This window comes from Chiloscyllium plagiosum, unplaced genomic scaffold (genome assembly GCF_037043375.1).
Source record: "Chiloscyllium plagiosum isolate Xiang-an unplaced genomic scaffold, Cpla_swu_hap1 HiC_scaffold_30, whole genome shotgun sequence".
Lineage (NCBI taxonomy): Eukaryota > Metazoa > Chordata > Chondrichthyes > Orectolobiformes > Hemiscylliidae > Chiloscyllium > Chiloscyllium plagiosum.
In genome coordinates this window covers 17,302,626-17,324,000 of record NW_028270168.1, presented here as the reverse complement: position 1 = coordinate 17,324,000, position 21,375 = coordinate 17,302,626, and the positions used below count along the sequence as shown (strand labels likewise).

Here is a 21,375-nt window from a genome sequence, read left to right as displayed (position 1 = left end):
TACAATGTCTGTTAAACACCAAAAGAGCATGGAAACCTGGGGCTTTCCATAGGAATGGTCATCATTGATTCGATGTTTCAGAGGATTGGGTGTATGGAATAAGGGGGAAGGACATAGTGACCATTTCAACCTGAGCCAAACATTAAGTAAATAGTCACATTCTCGCATCAAGGCCAGATTTGGGGAAAATCCTTTGGAACTCTCCGCGCATGAACCAATTTTTGCTTGAATAAAAGTCTGCCACTTGATTGAATCCTGCCTGTCTCCTGAGTCTTTGTCCCCAGTCTTTTGGGGGGTGGGGGGGGGCAGTTTCACTCTTACACCTGGCAACATCCTTATAAATCTTCTCTGAATCCTCTCAAGTTTTGCAACATCTTTCCTATTTAAGGAAGATTAGAATTGAACACAGTATTCTGAATGTGGCTTAACCAATGTCCTGTACAGCCGCAACATAACCTCCCAACTTTTATACATTGACCAATAAAGGCAAACATACCAAACGCCTTCTTCATTACTCTGTCTATCTGCAACTCCACTTTCAAGGAAATATGAACGTGCACCCCAAAATCTGTTTGCTTGGCAACACTACCCAGGGCCCTACCATTAACTGTACAAGTCCTGCCCTGATTTGCCTTACCAAAGTGCAGTTACTTAAACTTCCCAATTATACAAAGCTATTGGAGGTAGCAAACTGCAAAGCTAAATGGAATAAATTACAACAGGATTTGAATGTAAATTGGACCTGTTTGGCAATAAATATGAGCTCTCGTACTAATATCTGTGCTGTTGGAGCAACGTTTCTTTCAACTGATAATTCAATGTTTCCTCCAACTCCTTCTGTCAATAAGGTTTTTTAAATTTTGAAGTCTGTGGTCATTGTTTATTAAGCATACACTCATGTAATAGAACCTAAAATACACTTAATAGGCCAAAGTAGTTAACCACAATCGGGTCTGGCAAGGATAGGCTACAGGTTTCAATTCATTACAGTTCTGAAATTAATTAATATTTTAGGTCTTTTGATAGCATTTACAACAAGAAAATAGGCTGCTTGGTCTTGCAAGTGTCAGATTTACACTTCATACAATCTTCCACCTTTTGTGCTACACTCATCTGGCCAAACTCAAGGCTGTCAAATTTCAAATGATCACAAACAAATAATACTCAAGGAAAGATTGCTGAATGGTTGGAACATAGATGAGGCACTGTCACAAAGAAAGCAACGGGAAACTATCAACTCCTCAAGTCCCTGGACAAAATAAAAAGACGAAAGGCTTGAAGATATTCCTTTTGAAACAACTGTCTGATAAATGTATCACAAGGTAAAGAATCCAGGGAATGTGGAGATCAATGTCTGGGGTTAGGAAGTTCAATAATATCCTCCAAAGCATTTCTATCTTCCTTGTTACTTCCCTCAATATTAATTTATATTTATATAGCACCTTTTATGTATGATTTGGAGATGCCGGTGTTGGACTGGGGTGTACAAAGTTAAAAATCACACAACACCAGGTTATAGTCCAACAGGTTTAATTGGAAGCACACTAGCTTTCAGATCGCCGCTCCTTCATCAGGTGATAGTGGAGGACACAATTCTAAGGCACAGAATTTATAGCAAAAATTTACAGTGTGATGTAACTGAAATTATACATTGAAAAATACCTTGATTATCTGTTCAGTCTCAACAGATAATCAAGGTATTTTTCAATGTATAATTTCAGTTACATCACACTGTAAATTTTTGCTATAAATTCTGTGCCTTAGAATTGTATCCTCCACTATCATCTGATGAAGGAGCGGTGCTCTGAAAGCTAGTGTGCTTCCAATTCAACCTGTTGGACTATAACCTGGTGTTGTGTGATTTTTAACCTTTTATGTAATACTGCATTTCAAAGCATTTCACAGGTGTGTCATAAAGCAAATTTCAATACCAAACTACATTAGGCAACAATAGGACATTAGGGGCTGAACAGTCTATTCTGTTCTTATATCTTATGATCTTTTTGGTTTGGAACTGTGAGTTAAAGTTGAGAATTAAATTTTTAACTTTGTTCAGAAGCTTGTTTAAAAAGGAGTGAACAAAGGCAGATGTTATCTGTTAGGAACTAACCTAAAACATAATGCAACTTAATTATTGATCCAAGGATGAAAAAGCACTGAATTATTGTTATGCTTATGGCTGGTAGCGGTTGGATGTTAGTCAATCGAGACCAGTTGTGGCTAGGTTGGCAGTTAGCAGTGTGATTTTTTTGAGACTTCCAGAGATGGTGCTGATTGGTTTTGTTCTAGTTTCTCTTCAGTCATTGAATTGTTGAATGTTCTGAGAAAAGAATCCCAGTCTGTAAGAAGTACATAAATATTTCTAGAGGTCTGCTGAAACTGCATTGACTGGTGACTGATGAACCCAGGCAAGGTATACAGTTCTACTTACCTGTCAACAACCTATTACCCAAGGATTTTGTGAAGGCCTTGTACCAATCATTTAAAACTTTTTTTTCTATTCACTCACGGGATGTGGGGATTATTGGTTGGTTACCATTTTTTATTCATCCCTAGTTGCTTTTGTGAAAGTGATGATAAGCTCCCTTCTTGAACCACTTCAGTCCATGTGCAGTGCATATTTGATTGAACTGGCAAATTATAATTATTTATTGGCTTTTTAAAAAAAATCCTTTATGGTGTATATTTGTAAGTAGGATTATGACTAAAGAAGATTGTGTTTCAGACTGTCAATATTATCTTGTTGCCTTGATGTTTATCTGTATTCTGCTAAAGTTACATTATTAGAATCATAGAGATGTACAGCACGGAAACAGACCCAACTCATCTCTGCTGACCAGATATCCTAAACTAATCTTGTCTCATTTGCCAGCACTTGGCCCATATCCTTCTAAACCCTTCCTATTCATATACCCATCCCAATGCCTTTTAAATGTTGTAATTTTACCAGCCTCCACCACTAATAATAAATCATTAGCTCTTGTTTGTTCTAAACTTGTTGTCCAAGATGTGATATTTGCAAAAGCTGGCAACTGAGCAATTTTGAGGATCATTGTATATTTTAATTTCACTCTGTTGCAAATCCAGTGATAGGCTTGTTTGGCTTCCTATTCTTGTGTCATAATAAGATAGGTTTTAAAGTGATTTATAAAGAAGACAAGAGTTGTGCAGAGATTTAGAAATTTCAGAGATTAGGGCTGAGGCAATCATAGGAAGGCAGATATTTTGGAGGGCTCTGCATTTGGAGGAAATAATAAAGTCAGGGGAGGGAAAAGCAATGGAGGAATAAGAATTATGGTTTGATTTTATGTAGGTCAGTAAGCACTGGAGTAATAGGTGAAAAAGGTCTTGATATAAATACACAGAGATGTGGGGATCTCAAGTTTCTAAGGAGTAGAATGTGGAAGCTTGACTCGAAGTACATTGAAACAGTCAAGTCTTGAGGCCTCAAAGGCATAGATGAAGGATTTCAGCAGCAGATGACTTGAAAGCAGGAGAAATTAGATGTTGATATGAAGGTGGAAATAGGCAGTCATGGCAATGAGGAGATGGCGAAGACTGCAGATGCTGGAGAAGTCAGAATCGATAAAGCGTGGTGCTGGAAACAGCACAGCAGATTAGGCAGCATCTGAGGAGGAAGAGTGGGCGTTTTGGGCATAGGACTGGGGAGGAAGAAGAGGGCTGAGAAATTGGGGGTGGAGCTAGGTGAAAGGTAGGTGGGCAAAGGTAGGTAGATGGGTAGAAGGTGATTGTGATAGGTGTGGAGCAGATAGGTGGGAAGGAAGACGGACAGGTAGGTCAGGTCAAGAGGGTGGAGCTCAGTTGGAGGGTTGGATCTAGGATGGGGTGGGAGGAGGAGAGATTTGGAAACTGGTGAATTCAGTGTTGACACCAGGTGGTTGTAGGCTCCCGATATGGAAGATGGGGTGTTCCTTCACCAGTTTATAAGTGGCTTTGTTTTGGTGGTGGAGGAGGCCCAGAATGGACATGTCATCAGTGAAGTGGAAAGGAGAGTCGAAATGGATGGCCACAGGAAGGTTGGGTTGCTTGGTGCGTATGGACCAGAGATGTTCTCTGAACTGTTCCATGAGTTTGCGCTCGGTCTCTCTGATGTAGAAGAGACCATATCGAGAGCAATGGATGCAATAAATGAGGTTCAAAGATATGCAAGTAAATCTCTGCCAGATTTGAAATGATCCTTTGAGACCCTGGCAGAGGTGAGGGGGGAGGGAGGTGTGGGCAGTTCAGGCTGAACTGCTGTGCTCTTCCAGCACTACTAATCCAGAATCTGGTTTCCAGCATCTGCAGTCATTGTTTTTACCTAATGAGGAAATCGTAGAGGGAACGGTCTCTACAGAATGCAGATGTCACAATGACACAAATGTGTATTTGGAAGCTCATGTTGGGGTCAAATATGATTTCAAAAGTTGTGAATAGTTTGATTCAGCCAAACAGACTATTGGTAAATTGGGCAAGTAGTCTAACGATTTAGTGACAATGGAGTCACTGGTGAGGTAGAGTTGAGGATCATCAGCATGCACGTAAAAGCTGTGTAATTGTGTTGCCAAATTGCTGAATGCAGATGAAAATTGGAGGTGGGGCATGGGGCAAGTCTATACCCGTAGGAGACACCAGAACGTGTGAGAACAGGAACAGTAGCATTACTGGCGATACTCTGCCTTTGATATATATATATATATATATACACATACACACACACACCCAAGGGTCACTGGGCTCGAAAAACTGACTCTATTGTCTCTCCACAGATGCTGCCAGACCCGCTGAATTTCTTCAGCAATTTCTATTTATATTTCAGATCTCCAGCACCTGCAGTTATTTGTTTTATTATTTACGCTAGAGCAGCTCAACCAACTAAACACGTTCAAGATTTCGGAAAGGGATCGTGTCCCTTTGTCTCCGCCCCATTCCTTTCTCTCATTTCATTCTTGCGACTTCTCTCCTCTCTCCCACTTTCTGAAACACTGCTGTTTTCTTACCGCCGCGTATGGCTACGTTAACGTTTCCTTCCGTTTATACTCCAGCCCGGTAGTTACGAAAAACCGTGGCATTTCAGATTTATTTTTCCGGGTACCTGACTACATTTCCGTGATCTGCTCGATTGACTGTATATTATCTAAACTGACAACAATGATGACTAATGATGGAGGCGGGATTTCCGGCGCCGTGTGTGCGGGATTGTGACGGGAGAAAAACACGGCGCGAGCCGACTGAGGCCAACGGTCACTAGCGAGACAGCAGAGCGCGCGAGGGGATAGTGGGACTGTGCATCTGGAGAGCAGTACCGAGTCTCTCACACACACAGAGAGGGGGGTGGGTGGGGGAAACGGGTCGAGACTGGTGTGAAGGCAGTTTTTTTTTGAAGGGGTTGTTTTTGAAAAAGATCTCGTTGGGGTTTGGGACCCACCCTCGCTCTCAGTCGTTGCCTTGTTGTGCTGATGATCCGAAAGCTGTGTTCAGGGTCCGGGCTGGGGCTGGGCGGTCGCTTCGGGGGTGTTCGCCTCTCCAGGCGGTTCGTCTTCCTGATCCTGCTCAGTGCCTTGGTCACCGTGTGCTTCGGGGCCATATTCTTTCTGCCGGATTCCGTTCGCATCCGTCGCTTCTTCTTGTTGCCCTCCGAGCCGCAGCGTACGGACAGTGCAGGGAGTGGACTGGGGATGGCTGTGGGAGCGGGGTCGGGGGCCGCTGCGGGCTCCCGGTACAGGCAGACGGAAACGCACATTGGTCCCGCTCGGCGAAAACAGAAGGAAAAATTCGGCAAAGAGTCGGTGTCGCCGCAGATCCGCCGGGAGGTAACGGAAAGACACCATAGCCTTCGGGATTCAGAGAACGGGGCAGAGGTACTGGATGCCAGCAACATCCGCTATCAGCCACTACCGGAGGCAGGAACAGAGCTGGCAGATCAAGACGTGAGGAGCCACCGGGAGAAAGTCAAAGAGGTGAGAATTGATCTTATCCCAACCCTAAATCGGAACTAAAAGTGAACAGGGACAGAGTGGCTAACCAAACTACCGTTCAAAAATAAATTCCCCTGAAATTTTAGTTGGCTATCAATTTAGATCGAGGTTATACGCTGGAGTCGGCTCACATTGGATTCTAATTAACTAGGAGAAAGTGAGGACTGCAGATGCTGGACATCAGAGTCGAAGAGTGTGGTACTGGAAAAGCACAGTCGGTCAGGCAACATCGAGGAGCAGGAGAGTCGACGTTTCGAGCATAAGCTCTTCATCAGGAATGCAGAAACATCGACTGTCCTGCTCCTCGGATGCTGCCTGACTGGCTGTGCTTTTCCAGCACCACACTCTTCAACTCCTTTTGGATTGTCGTAGAGTTACACAGTGTGGAAACAGACCCTTTAGTCAAACTTGTAGGCGCAGACCAGACGACCCAGTCTGACCTAGTCCCATTTTCCAGTATTTGGCCCAAATCCCTCATCCCTTTCTATTCTTATACCCATAGGTGCCTTTTAAATGTCGTAATTGTACCCACCTTCACCACAACAAGGCAGCTTGTTTCTTACGTGCACCACCCTTTGCATGAAAACGTTGTCCCTCAGGTTCATTTTAGACCTTTCCCTTCTCACTTTAAACCAATGCCATTTAGCTTTGGACTCACCTACCCTGGGAAAAAGACCTTGGCTATTCATTCTATTCATGCTGTCATGATTTTTATGACCCAAAATAAGATCATCCCCTCAGTCTCTGCTCTGGGGGAAAAAAAGCCTCAGCTTCTCCCTGTGGCTCAAACCCTCGAATCCTGGCAACATTCTTAAAAATCTTTTCTGAACCATTTCAAGTTTAACACCACCTTTTCCAATAGCAGGGAGACCAGAACTGCATAGACCATTCGAAAAGTAGCCTCACTAGTGTCCTGTACAGCCACAACATGATGTCTCAACTCCTATTCTCACCCTGTACAAATAGTTCAGAGTTTTGTATTGGGAAGCTGTATCAGATTAGTGTTGATACTTCAACTGGGAACATCAATTTGTTTCAAACAACATTTGGGAAAGAAACAAACAAATGGAATAATAATACAAAAACATTCAAAAACAGTGCCAAAATGCTAGTTGTTTTACTTCACAGTTTCTGTTATACAATAGCTTTTATTATTGGTTGGAATAACCTTCTAAACTATAATCAATCCTTGATTATCCCGGGCCAAAAACAATCAAATGGTCCTTAATTTTCACACACCTAGTTGTAAACCCACACAGTACTAACAAACTTCCATGAACATTTCAGGATTTCTTGCTATCTGATGACATTTACTGGATTAGATAGGTGTTCCAGAAGGACTGGCTAATCTGGTTCAAAAAAGGTTCTGAAGTGGTGTCACTGGAGATGAACAATTAACTTTGTTTTCACTCCACAGATGCTTCCAGACCTGCTGAATTTCTCTACTAATTACTGTTTTTGTTTCAAATTTCTCACATCCACATTTCTTTGTTTTATTCATAACTTATCAAGCTTTTCTTTTAAAAAATGCTTCACAAAAGTAAGCAGTAGTTTGAAATCCAATCCCTAAACATTGTGATTTACATGTATTAACACAGCTTTCATCTTTGCATGATCTTCATGGGACAATGTGATGACCATACCTTCCAATGATGTTATAAACAGATACATTTGCAACAAGTAGATTAAGGATGAGATCAAATAAATCATTCCCTTCTATTAGATCAGACGTGAATTGTTGACTTGGTTTATTATCTCGGTTTTTGTGACAATTTAGTGAAAAGTATTGTTTTGCGTGCTAATCAGATACATTATACTTTACAAAAGTATATCAGGGTAATAGAACAGGATGTTACAGCTACAGAGAAGGTGCATAGAAAGAGCAATTCTAATATGAGAGGTAAGTTGATAAGGCTGATAACTGCAGAGAGGAAGCTATTCTTGAATATGTTAAGTTTGAAAATATCTATGTATCTTCTGCCTGATGGAAGAGAGTCTAACTGGAAGGGAGGGGTCACTGATTATATTGACGGATTTCCCAGGCACCAGGAACTGTAGATGGAGTCAATGGAAGGAAGACTGGTTTTCATGATGAGCTAGGATGTTTCACAACTGTCTGTAACCTTTTGCGGTCTTGGGCAGAGCAGTTGCCATACCAAGCTGTGATGCATCTAGATAGGATGCTTTCCATGATGCATTAATAAAGGTCTTTGTGGACATGCTGAATTTTCTTAGCCTTCTCAGGAAGTAGAGGCGTTGGTCTGCTTTCTTAACTGTTGCATTGACATGAAGGACCAAGACAGATTGTTGGGGATATTTACTCCGAGACATCTGAAGCTCTCGACCACCTCCATTGATACAGACGGGCGTGTCCTCACTCCACTTCCTGAAGTCAGTGACCAGCAATGTTGTTTTGCTGACATTGAGGGAGAGAATGTCTTTACACTATGCCACCAAGCTCTCTATCCCTTTCCCTATACTCTGTCTCATTGTTGTTTGAGATCCAACCCACTATGGTGGTAATTGTAAATGGAGTTTCAGCTGAATTTGGCCACATGTTTGTGGAGGATCTCAGTGCTTGACTGGGGACTCCATCAAGGCCTGTTGCTTTCGGTGGGTTCATTCTCAAGGCTGATCTGATGTGTGTTAATGACAGCTGTGTTTTGTCGTTGTCTGCCAACTATGTCAGTGGCTCTGTTAAGCCATTTTATGTGATCGACATTGACTTTTCAAATATATTGTGTCCTTGTATCCGGTTATCTCCCAGGCGATGCTCAATGTGGAGGTGTACTGAGGGAGAGTGATAGGTGTTAATAAACAGGAGGTTTAACCTGAAGGCATAAAATTTTGCAAGCTATGAATATACAAGGCTGCACCCACAGGACTGTACTACCATACCCTTACTCCTGTCTCGCTTGTAGAGTCATAGTCATACAGCATGGAAACAGACCTTTCGGTCCAACTCGCTTGCTGACCCAGCTTCACAAATTAAATTAGTCCCATTTGCCTGCACTTGGCACATAACTCTCTAAACCTTTCCTACTTGTGTACCTATCCAAATGTCTTTTAAATGTTATAACTCTATCTTCATTCACGACTTCCTCTGACAGCTCATTCCATTCACGCACCTCCCTCTAGCTGGAAAATGTTGCCCCTCAGGTCCCTTTTGAATCTTTCTCCTCTCACCTTAAACATATGCTCTCTAGTTTTGAACTCCCCAACCCTAGGGAAACAACCTTTGCTATTCACTTTATGTATGCCCCTCATGATTTTATAAACCTCTATAAGGTCATCCCTCAACCTTCTGTTTTCCCAGTGGAGCATAATGTCCAAGCCAGCCTGTCTTAATAACTCAAATTCTTCAATCCTGGTATCATCCTTGTAAATCTTTTCTGCATCTTGTCCAATTTGATAATATCTTTCCTATACTAGGGTGACCAGCAAGTTGTAAAAGCAGCCTAACTGGTCACATTCCCTGCCTTTTCCCTACAGCTCTGCAAATCTCTGCCCTTCAAGCGCTGATCTAATTCCCTTTGGAAAGGTATAACCATTCACTGCATTGGAAAACTTTCCATTATCTTTGGGACTTTTCCATCTTAGGTCTGTGTCCTCTTATTTTCGACCCATCCACGAGTAGGAACAATTTCACTTTATCTCTACCATGTCTACATCTATCAAGATTTTGAATTTCTCAATCTAATCTCTAATCTCTGAGCAGAACAATATCAACTTCTCCAATCCGTTCTCCACACTTCTCATCACCCTCAGCCTTTCCCTCACCGGTCCCAGAGGTGGTGACCTCACCATGAAAAGCTACATGAGAAGGTTAATTTTGGATGACTTATGAGCCTCAAATTGCCATTGCCACCATTTCCTGTCTTCCCAGTAGGTAAGAAAACTGGGTGGCGACTTGTCTACTAGATTTGTGCAGGGGGATGTGGGGTAGTGATGGGTTTCATATAGGAGAAAGTGAGGTCTGCAGATGCTGGAGATCAGAGATGGAAATGTGTTGCTGGAAAAGCGCAGCAGGTCAGGCAGCAGGTCTGAAGAAGGGCTAATGCCCGAAACGTCGATTCTCCTGTTCCCTAGATGCTGCCTGACCTGCTGCGCTTTTCCAGCAACACATTTCCATCTCATGGGTTTCATATACCCAAATCTGGAGGCAATCATTGGTATACCTAATTTAAAAATCACACAACACCAGGTTATAGTCCAAATAGGTTTATTTGGAAACTCTCTAGCTTTTGGAGTGCTGCTCCTTCATCGTGTGGTTGTGGAGTATAAGATCCTAAGACACAGAATGAAGGGGCAGTGCTCTGAAAGCTAGTGCTTCCAAATAAACCTGTTGGACTATAACCTGGTGTTGTGATTTTTAACTTTGTACACTCCAGTCCAACACTGGCACCTCCAAATCATTAGTATACATGACAACAATGGGTGACCTCTGAAAGCCAGCCCTTGCCCAGGCTCCATTAGCTCGAAAGCACAAGAAACAAATGAAAACCACTCATCATCTTGGAGTTGGATCCCTGATGAATTGGCCTCAACTGATGGCATTTTGGATTTTTAATTGCATGGTAGCTTCTGGCAAGGCAGGACTACGTTGGCAGGGCCTGAGATAGTCTGTGAAGCTCAGACATCAGTTTTTAAATGGCATGTGATCTGTAAATATTTTCGGGACGAGGCCAGCAAGTCCGTCGCCACTAAGCAAACCTGCATCCAAATTTTGATTTTCTACAGAAATGGTTATGAAACCTTCATTTGGGTGAGTGCATCACAAGGCATGTGTTGCAAGATTTTGAGATGATGGTTGATAGATATCCTGTGAATATCTCTGGCTGTTGTGTGACTGTTCTATGGAACAGTGCTTTCAACATTAGTACCAGGTGTTAGGGTGTGGGGCTTTGCTCTAAACTATATTGTATCAGAGGGTAGTTGGTAATCAACCAAATCATGGTCCTGGAATCACAAATATCCTGACCTAGCCTGGCCTGATGGATTTACTTCCCTAAAGGAAGTTTAGTGAATTAATTGGATTTTTATTATAATCTTGATAATTCAGTGATCACTTTTATTGATATCAGCTTTCTGTTTCAAACTTATTTATTTAGATTTATTCTTTAAACTGAATTGAAATACATGAACTACTGTAGTAAGATTTGAATGTGGGTTCATTTCCCATCACTAGCTGAGGTTACCATGGTGGACTCCTCTTCTCAACCTGTCCCCTTGCATCAAGTTATGGTGGCCCTCAGGTTAAATCACCACCAATTATCTGCTTACTGAGAGAGTAGCCCTATAGTCTAGTAAGGCTATGGCAACACAACACGTTCAGAAACAAACACTATGCTACTGTACCTATTTCAGTGAATCTGAAGTGTTAATTCTGCTTCTTTGTCTACAGGTGATATTGTGAGTTTCCCACATCTAGGTTTTGGATGCATTTTTTAAAAAGTTCACTTATTTCTCTCGCTAGTTCTTTTTGTCTTTCACTAATAACTCTAATTTGACCATCTTCTGACCTCTATTTAATCACTGGTGTGGGAAAAATAATCGATGCCTGTGGTTCTTTCACTCCCCACTCCGTCCATTGGTTATGTGTATTTTCCTGGACATGGGTGTCGCAGGAAAATGGATGTTTTTCAGAGAGAACCATGTTAACAGACATGGTTAAAAGACGGGTAAATAGATTTGAGACAGAAGTCAATAATAATCACTGGAATCATGGAGCAAGCTTGAGAGGCTCCTTAAGACCATAAAATGTAGGATCAGAAAGAGGTCAGTCAGCCCTTTGAAACTGCTCTACCATTCAAAGAAATCATGACTGACCTGATAACCCTGCACTGCACACTTCAGCCTTTTTGCTATTATCCTTGATTCCTTTACAGATTAAATATCTGTCAGTCTTGGCTTCCAAGCGTCTTATTTTTATTCATCTTTCCAGGGTGTATTTCATGAAGTATGTTGACCACTATTACTTGTCAACCGTGCTTTTTGGAAAAAAAGTGTAACAATTTCTTTGAAAATCCTTTTGTTTTTAAAACAGTCCTTTTCCCAGTTTAATCTACAATCAAAAAATAAAAAGGGTCTTCACACAATACTTTTCCAGTAGTTTGACTTTATTTTGGGTTCAGATGATGGAAGCAGTATGGCTTGATAAAACCTTCAATGATTAGTTGAATCCATTTGTTGTCACCTAGTTCTCCTGCAGGAAAGGAAGTCACATAAACTTGTTTTTATTTATTGAAATCCAATGTGTTATTGGTATAGCCTTTTACCTTTAGTGTCTTCTTTGGTACAGTTTTGTCATATGCAGCCTTCTCATCGTTATTTCAGATTTGTTCTCCCTCAACTAAAGTCCTCTTTAGATTATATTCTCTACAGTACGAAACAGGCCCTTTGGCCCAACAAGTCCATATCGACCCTCTGAAGAGTAACCTACCCTACATTTACCCCTGACTGATGCACCTAATACTATGGGCAATTTAGCATGGCCAATTCACCTCACCCGCACAACTTTAGATTATGGGAGGAAATCCACGCTGACGCAGGGAGAATGTGCAAACTTCACATAGTCATCTGAGACTGGAATCGAACCTGGGTCCCTGGCGCTGTGAGGCAGTAGTGCTAACCACTGAGCCACCATGCCATCCTGAAATCCTGACTGGGAATCAAACCCTGGCAGTAGCAATGAAAGCACTACATCTTAACCACTAGACCACCAGCGCTGCCAATTCAGCAGGAATTAAGTTCTGCTTTTGAGTGGCAGTTTCCCAGACTCTGATGTTGTAAGATTTTCTTTCATGATTCATTGGAACATTGTAACATAGGAAAATGAGTAGGCCATTCTGCCTCTTGACCCTCTTCTGCCATTCAGTACGATCATGGCTCATCATATACCTGCCTATGGCCCATATCCCTTAATATATTTGCTTAACCAAAATTATCTATCTTAGATTTAAAATTAACTATTGATCTGGTATCCTTTGCCATTTTTTGGAAGAGCATTCCAAACATCTCCCACCCTTTATGTATAGAAGTGCGTTCTGACATCTCTCCTGAATAGCCTGATCCTATTTATCAGAATATGTCCCTGGTTCTAGAATGCCCAACCAGTGCAAATTTTTATCTACCTTGTCTTTTTCTGATAATATTTTGAAGAGTAACCCACCCAGACCCATTTCCCTCTCACTTATGCACGTAACACTATGGGGAATTTAGCATGGCCAATTCACCTGACCTGCACATTCTTTGGACTGTGGGAGGAAACCAGAGGAAACCCACACAGACACTGGGCAAATGTGCAAACTCCACACAGTCACCCAAGACTGGAATCAAACCTGGGTCCCTGGTACTGTGTGGCAGCGGTGCTAACCACTGAGCCACCATACCAACATGTTTTGTTAAGCTTCTCATAGAGCAATTTTGATGTAGCTGATTCCAGCAATAAAACACACTGAATAATTTCTATTTATTTAAATTCATTTTTCCATAAAGTGTGATCTCAAATTAAAAGTGTTTGACAAAGTTTAACTTTGAATTGTTTGAATTTTGAAATTCTTTTGTACCAAGTTCTACTGTGTAGTGAACTGCTTGATTTCAGGGCCCCGGTATATTAAGCTGTTTTATTTTACAGGCAAAAGCACAGGGTTGCAGTCATAATCGAATTACAACTTGATCTGATAAAAGATAGTTGGCCTGAAACCTTATCCCTGCCTGACTGTCACCACGGATGGCACATGATCTACTGAGTGTTTCTAGTTTCAGTTCAGATTTCTAACATCTGCACTACTTTGCTTCTTGCTCATTAGTGAAAAAAGTAAAAACCTGCTATAGAATCTGTTCAAGGTTTCACACTATATTTTGTACTTCGCTTTGTCTCTGATCTGACCATCTGCTTGTAGGCCTAGCTATTGGAAAATCTGTTTGCCATGAAGTGATGTGATATATTCCAGATATTAATGTTCCTACTTTAATACACAACTTTTTTTTCCCCCACTCCACTCTCCCACCCACATGCTGCCATGGTAAATTTAATTATCTAAGGAGTGGATTTTAACTTGCAGGTAATTTTTTAAATTTTAAATTACGTCAAGGTCCTATGTAACAAAATGGTCAGAAATTCTTTATACATTATTCGTTCAGGGCTGTTTCAGCCATCGGCTGAACTACTAGTACAAGTACATGACTGGTACCTAATAGTTAAAGCCTGGTTGCCACAATACATGGATGAATAAGAAGGTATAAATAGATTATTGGCGCTGGCAGAGTCAAAATATATGACCAAAGATGCAGGTTGTCAGAGTACTTTCAATTTTGCTAAAATTGACTTCCATGAAAGCAGCTAACTTAAAAAATGAAGTAAACACAATTAATGGGTAATGTGGGATTTTGAATCACTGATTCTATGCAATATGAATATTTCCTTGATGTAATTTTCCTGAACGCAGTCAGCACATTTCAGGACCATGTGTTAATCAAATAAATAAATATTTGTAATCCATAATGAACATTTGATTTCACTAGCACAATGTCAAAGAATTATTGTTACATATGAGCACCTATTCTTAATTTGTTGCACTTAAAAGATTGTCTTAATTTCAGAGAGGTAACTGACCCAGTAGGAATTTGTTTTTGTTGGAAGTTTATTCTATATGTTCAGAACTATGATGAACCATTTTGTTTCAGATCTTATGTGAGCTTAATACTTGTGAAGGTCTGATCAGTAATTTTCTTAAATTGTTTACACTTAGATTGTCCAAAATAGTCTTTCCTTTAAAGACATACTGAGGGATATCTAAATAACTTGTTTCGTTGTGCTCCATTAGGTAAAACTTTGAATCAGCATGTTCAGTTTCTGATTCCTAAAATATTTCAGAAATAATGGAGCAGGGATAGTATGCTGTTGGATATAGCAGCATTAAGATAGATTTCATTACAGCACTATAATATAGGAATGATGCTAAAGCGAAGTTAAGGAAGCTGCAAGGTAAGTGCTGTTACCCTATTGGATGTATATTATGGATTTCCAAATGACGAAAGGATAGATAAATTACAAAAAAGCGCAAGATTGACAGAATCCTGATAATTAGCATCTTTAGTTGTTAACTTAGATGTTAGACAAACTGAAAGTTGTTTGATTTGAAGAGTTTAAGATGATATGTAATTGATGTAGGAAGTTTTTGACAAATTGAATGTTTAGCCAGTGGAAACACAGCTCAAACACAATTTTCAGTTCACCAAAAAAAGTCAGCAAACCACAGCTGTTTGGCGTATGATATGTAATTGATGTAGGAAGTTTTTGACTAAATGGGATGCCTCGGAGGATGAAAAAACAGTGAAGGATGCGAATTGCAGAAGTATTCACTAGAAATTTAAACTCCTCCCTAGATATGGATGCAGTCTCGTAAAACTGTAAGATTGTAAATATTGCAGTTCAGAACAGTAGTGGGGAAACAAAAATCTGGGGCTATATTTAATAGGCACTGGATAAGGGTATTAATCAAAACCAATACTGACATGTTAAAGGTAAATCATGCTTAATGTAAGGGTTTTGAGGTAACAGGGTTGATAAGGATAATGTGATTGTACTCTTGAGTTTCCAAAAGGCATTTGCTAAAGTGCCATGCTGTAAGCTTGTCAGTAAAGTTGAGGTTTCTGGAATAGCATAGATAGGAAATTAGTTGAATGACAGGAAATGGAGTATGGGTGAACCATTTTGTAGACTGTTGGAAGGCATTTACACAGTTTCCCTGGAGTCAGCACTGAACCATTCCTTTATATATTGGTTATACAGGATCTAGTTTCAAAATTTGCATATGATACTCTTACAACACAGGGTAAGCCCCTCTGCAAATTTAAACCCGACACACCGGAAACCTGCATCCCGTGCTGTAATCTGTGAGAACTCAAGAGGCAAAGAACTATCCCAAAAGTCACTATTTTGAGTAAAAATTAACAACTTTATTCTCTGTTAGACTTTTAAAAAATTAATGAACTAACAACTATTTGCAACTCATTTATCTAAACCTATCTTTTATCTTACCCACCCCCACTAACTATACTAGCCTGATAAAGCCCCCAATTAAGATTTACAGAAAAATTCAAATTTCAAAACCAGCCCGCTGTCAAATCTTCTCTTGGTATCTTCCTCTGTAGATTTGCTCTCCAGGTCAGTGTCGATCTTTTTCTTGTGCAGACTCCTTCTCCAGACAGGTCTCTTTCAGAGTTCTTACGAGTAGCTACATCTTTGGTCTTTTGGCAGTTATCACCCAACTGTTCAATTTTTTTTTCTCTGATTTCATACCCCAGAGCATCGGATTGTTTCATTCGTGTTAATATTGTCAAAATACTAAATTCAAACTTGATTGGAGTTTGGTATTTTGGGGCATAATTTAAACAGACTGGTTGAATTTGAATTTCTTTTTTTCTTCAGGCAACCCAGTTAATCTAGCTGTTCAACCAAATGTTACATTGTTACCTTGTTCAGAACACTGGGTGCTGTGTCAGGTAGTTCTGCTAGCCTTTAACACTCTTAAAGATACAGTCCCCCTTACACATTCATAGCAATACATAAGTGATATGAACGAGGAGGATAGCGATAGACTTAAAGGGGTCATTTTGGAATGAGAATGTTTAAGCATGTATCGTCTATCCCTTGCTCTTTCTTCATACTTAGCTTTGCCTATTCTATAATGTTGGTGTTTTTGAAAATACAAATTAACAATTGAAAATATTTAAATTTTGGATCAATATGGATTTGTATGAAATGGCAGACATTGTTACTCTGTTATATTCTTTGATATGTTTGTATTAACATGTTATATTATGTTGGATCAAGTTGAGTTGCTGCTTGTTTTTGATTTAAATCAGCTGATTTTTAATTATTCAATTTGAACACTTAATGGTATTTGTAAATATTGGAGGTTGTCTGTGCTGCACAGAATATAAGCAAATGAAATAACAGTACAAAACAAAATGCTAACCTTCCTCCATCATCAATTCATATATGGAATAAAATTCCTATTGATTTGAACTATTCATGATAGCTGTAAGAAGGGATATCCTCAGCATCTTTTATAAAACTAGAAATACTAACTGAATAGGCAAACCAAGGTTGGGGCTGATTTGGGACCAAAATGCAGCCATCTTGCAGAAGCAGAGGACGTAACTTCAGGACTAAATTAGTTGTTTGCATTTATTTTCACTAACAAAATGGATGTTGTCAGTATAGCCAAGTCAAGTTGCCATAGTCTTGCCAAACTATAGGGCTGCTCTCTCATTAGAGAGAGATGTCTGGTGGTAATTTAATCTGAGGGCCACCATATCTCAGGCAAACAGGGAGATTTTGAAAAAGAGAGTCCTTTGTCTTAATATCAGCTCGTGATGGGAATTGAACCCACGTTCTTGATGTCACACTGTTTTGCAAACCAACCATTCAGACAACTGAGCTAAACTGACCCCTGTCAGTATAGCAGTAAAGGTGGAAGTAGGCAGAAGTGGCATTGAATAGGTTGAAATAACTGAAGGTTGGGATACTTCAAAGAAGGGCTTATGCCCGAAACGTCGATTCTCCTGCTCCTTGGATGCTGCCTGACCTGCTGCGCTTTTCCAGCACCACACTTTTCAACTCTGGTCTCCAGCATCTGCGGGCCTCACATTCTCCATACTTCAAAGATTTGCAGTCGTTAAGCTGTAAAGGGTTTGGAGTAGGGTGCTTGACCCATATATGGAGTTTTCAAAAAGATGTTTGATGAAATATGAGTGACTTTAATTTTTCTAATATGCTTATGGGTCTGATGTTGAACAATGACAGTTCACGTGTAAAGTCGATTAAGTGTCACCAAGCAAAGAATAGTAACAGTTGAATTTGTAGTGGAGGGAGGTTTACATGGTGCTCCCCTACTGAACTTGAATACAATGAATATTTTCCAGTACCTCCAAATGTTGATTCAATAGGATCTATGTTGCCTTCACTGTTCGTCCCTATCTCCCATATTCCTTGAATCTCTTGGCACTCAAGAAAACCACTTGGTTTCAATCTTGAATATAGGCCATGACTGAGCAGTTGTAATCCTTTGGGATCATATTCCAAAGATTTTGTATTCCTCTGAGTGAAGAAGTGTTTCCTCTTCAGACCTAAATGACTGAACCCCTCATCATTACTTGTGTATTCTGCACTCTCCAGCCAGAAGAAATAGCATAAGTTATGTTAAATGCTTCAAGAAATTTATAGATTGTATATTGTACATTTCATTATACTGAACTATAAGGAAAAGGCCCATTCATTGTGACAGTTTCACCAATTTGGTAACGTCCCATTCTTGTCCCATTATATCACTGTGCAATTGCTGCTGATAAGGAATGTTTTCTTAGAATTTTTTTTAGTGCGTGTTTTATTTGCAAGCTTTTCTCCTGTTAAACCTAGAAATTTGTCCATACATGGTACTTGGATACAGTTAAATACTTCAATACTAGACCAAAAAAAAAGATAGATTTACCTAGGATATCTGGCCGGCATGGATACGTTGGACTGAAAGATGTTTCCATGTTATACATCTACTCTGTAACTGTAGATGCTGGAAATCAGAAATGAAAACAAATTGCTGGGAAAACTCAGCAGGTCTGACAGCATCTGTGGAGAGGAAGGTGTGTTCATGTTTCAGATCCAGTGGCCCTTCTTCAGAACTGATTGTACCGAAGAAAAGGTTGGTGTCTATGTATACTAAGATAGGGAGGAGAGGAGGAGTAAATGATACATGAAGATGAAGCCCAGTGAAAGAGTTGGACAGACAAAAGAATGGATAAAGGTCAACCAGAGGGAATCAGTAGTTGCTAATTGGGATCATTTGTAGCAGCCCATGTGATGAGGCCTGGTGTGTGTGGGAGTTTTAGGCCTGGTGTGTGTGGGAGTTCGGGTAAGGACTTGGGAGAAGATGCTCAGGCCCTAAAGTTATTTAACTCCATAATGAGTCTTGCTGGCTGCAGAGTTACCATGTGGAAAATGAGATGCTGCTCTTCCAGCTTGTGCTGAGCTTCACTGGAATATTGCAGCAAGCCCGAAACAGAGATGTTGGCCAGGGAACACAGTGTGTTAGTGTGGTAGGCAAGAGGAAGCTTAGTCATTATTGTGGACAGAATGTAGGTGTTCAGTAAAGCAGTAACCCATTTTCTTTTTTTCTCCCCTATGTAGAGGAGGCCTCATTGTGAACAGTGAATACAGTAGACTAGATTGAGTGAAGTGGCAATAAATTACTGCTTCACCTGGAAGCTGCGTCTGGGACCTTGGAAAGTGATGAGGGTGGAAGTAAATAGGCAGGTGTTAAACCTTTTGCATTTGCATGGAAAGATATCATAAGGGTTTGGGAAGCGTTGAGGAGGAGTGGGCCAGGCTGTCCTGGATGGAATAGTCCCTGCAGAAGGCTGACAGGGAAAGGATAGAAATGAGACCTTGTGGTAGTATCCTACTGGAGATATTGGAAATGATGGCTAATAATCCTTTGGATGTGGACGCTGGTGGGATGGTAAGTGAGGACCCTTTCACTGTTGTGAGAGGGCAGAGAAGGGGTGAGGGCAGAAGTGCACGCGATGGATTAGACACAACTGAAAACCCTGTTAATCACGTTGCTGAGAAATTTTCTGTTTGAAGAATAAGATGAATGTCCCCTTGTCGAAGCTGGAATCATAGGAACAGATGAGATGGAGAATCTGGGAAAATGAGATGAAGTCTTTACAGGAAACAGAGTATGAGGATGTCTAGTCCAAGTAACTGTGGGAGTCAGTGGCTTTATCGTGGATGTTGGTAGCTAGCCCATCCCTGGCAAAAGAAACCAAGGAAAGAATGAGTCAGAGAGCAGGTGAAGGTGAAAGCAGGATGGAAATTGATTTGATTTATTATAGCCATATGCACCGAGGTGCAGTGAAAAGTTTTCTTTTGTGAGCAGTACAAGCAGATCATAGCAAGCAAGGACATACAGATCATAGAGTGCTTAGCCTGAGGCATGTAAGATTACAGCTGCACAGGACGTGCACAATGCAAGATCAACATTAACTTCAAATAATGTTGATCTTGCTAGAGAGGTCCATTCAACAGTCTCAACACCAGGGAAGTAGCTGTTATTGAACCTGTTGGGTGCATGTGTTCAAGCTTGTGTACCTTCTGCCTGATGGAAGAGAGCATTACCAGGGAGGGGTCTTGGATATTAGCTGTGTAAATGGAGTCCGTGGATGGGGAGTTGGTTTCTGTGAGGCCCTGGACTGAGCCCACAACTTTCTGTAGTTTCTTAGGTCCTGGGCACAGCACTTGCCATCTCAGGCCGTAATACATCCAGATAAAACATGAGCGAAGTTGATAAACTTTTTCAGTTTCCATGATAGGGAAGCAGCACCGATGATATCAATGTAGCAGAGAATGAGTTGTGGGTGAGGGCTGCTGTTGGTCTGAAACAAAGCATGTTCCATCTACACACAGTCAGGTATAACTGGGGCCCATGTGGGTACCCACGGCCACACCTTTGACTTAAAGAAAGTGATAGGAATTAAAGGACAAGTTGTTCAAAGTGAGGACGAGCTCAGCCGCGCCAAGGAGGAGGGTGGTGGTGGATGGAGGTGGTTCATGCCTTTTTTCTAGGAAGAGGCAGAGTAACCTCACTTCAGTACCAGTGCTGAAGATTGGGGAATTTCCACATGCAATTTCTGCATATAATCTATTGAATTCCACTACATCCTCTTCATGATACTATCTTCAGTCTTTCTAAATTTATCAAAGTCTGGCCACACTTCATAAAGAGCTAATAATCTTTTTTTGGAAAGAATTTAACAAATATATGTCCTAACCTTCATCCGCTGAAATCATCAGGCTCCAATTTCAAGCAAATTACTACTTGCCCTACAACTGTATGATAACAAAAGTACCTAGCTGTACTCTGTTTTCTGTTTGGTAAACAAGTAACCCAAATTCACATTGAAACTTCATTTTTTTCACTGGTCATCAGGCTCGTTTGCAGAAAATTGGTAGGTAAACATTCTCCGAAACTTTACATTTTGACTCAACCATTCTCTGCTACCAATGTTGTATACTAGAAGATGATTATTTTAGGTATTTTCTAATCAACCTATTCAGAGATGTTAGAAATTAAGATCTTCTGACTCATCTCTGGAGCAGGTGGGACTTGAACCCAGGCATTCTGACTCCGAGGTATGGACAATACCAAGGTGACACAAGAGTCCTAAAGCTGATTGTTTTAAACATCATCCAGCTTTGTTTGAGTCAACCGCACTTAATAAAATCCACATCCCATTGATTACAGGCTCCCCATATCTATAAAACTAATTCAAAGCTAATTAATATATCTATCTCCTGATCCCACACTCCATTCAGTCTCCAGCATTCCTTCAG

The 21,375-nt window shown here is 40.6% G+C and overlaps 2 protein-coding genes across 2 annotated transcripts in view; one reads left to right on the top strand and one right to left on the bottom strand.

Moving 5' to 3' along the window:
* Window positions 1-5,390, bottom strand: part of LOC122563564 (synaptotagmin-like protein 1) — a 151,225-nt gene extending 145,835 nt beyond the window's left edge. Inside the window, exon 1 of the mRNA XM_087976779.1 lies at window positions 5,001-5,390. The gene's annotated coding sequence lies outside the window, so the exon portion shown is untranslated. The remainder of the gene's footprint in view (window positions 1-5,000) is intronic.
* Window positions 5,360-21,375, top strand: part of LOC122563562 (mannosyl-oligosaccharide 1,2-alpha-mannosidase IA) — a 143,940-nt gene continuing 127,924 nt past the window's right edge. The window contains exon 1 of the mRNA XM_043717453.2: window positions 5,360-5,960. Within this exon, the coding sequence (XP_043573388.1) occupies window positions 5,460-5,960 (501 nt within the window). The 5' untranslated portion in view covers window positions 5,360-5,459. The remainder of the gene's footprint in view (window positions 5,961-21,375) is intronic.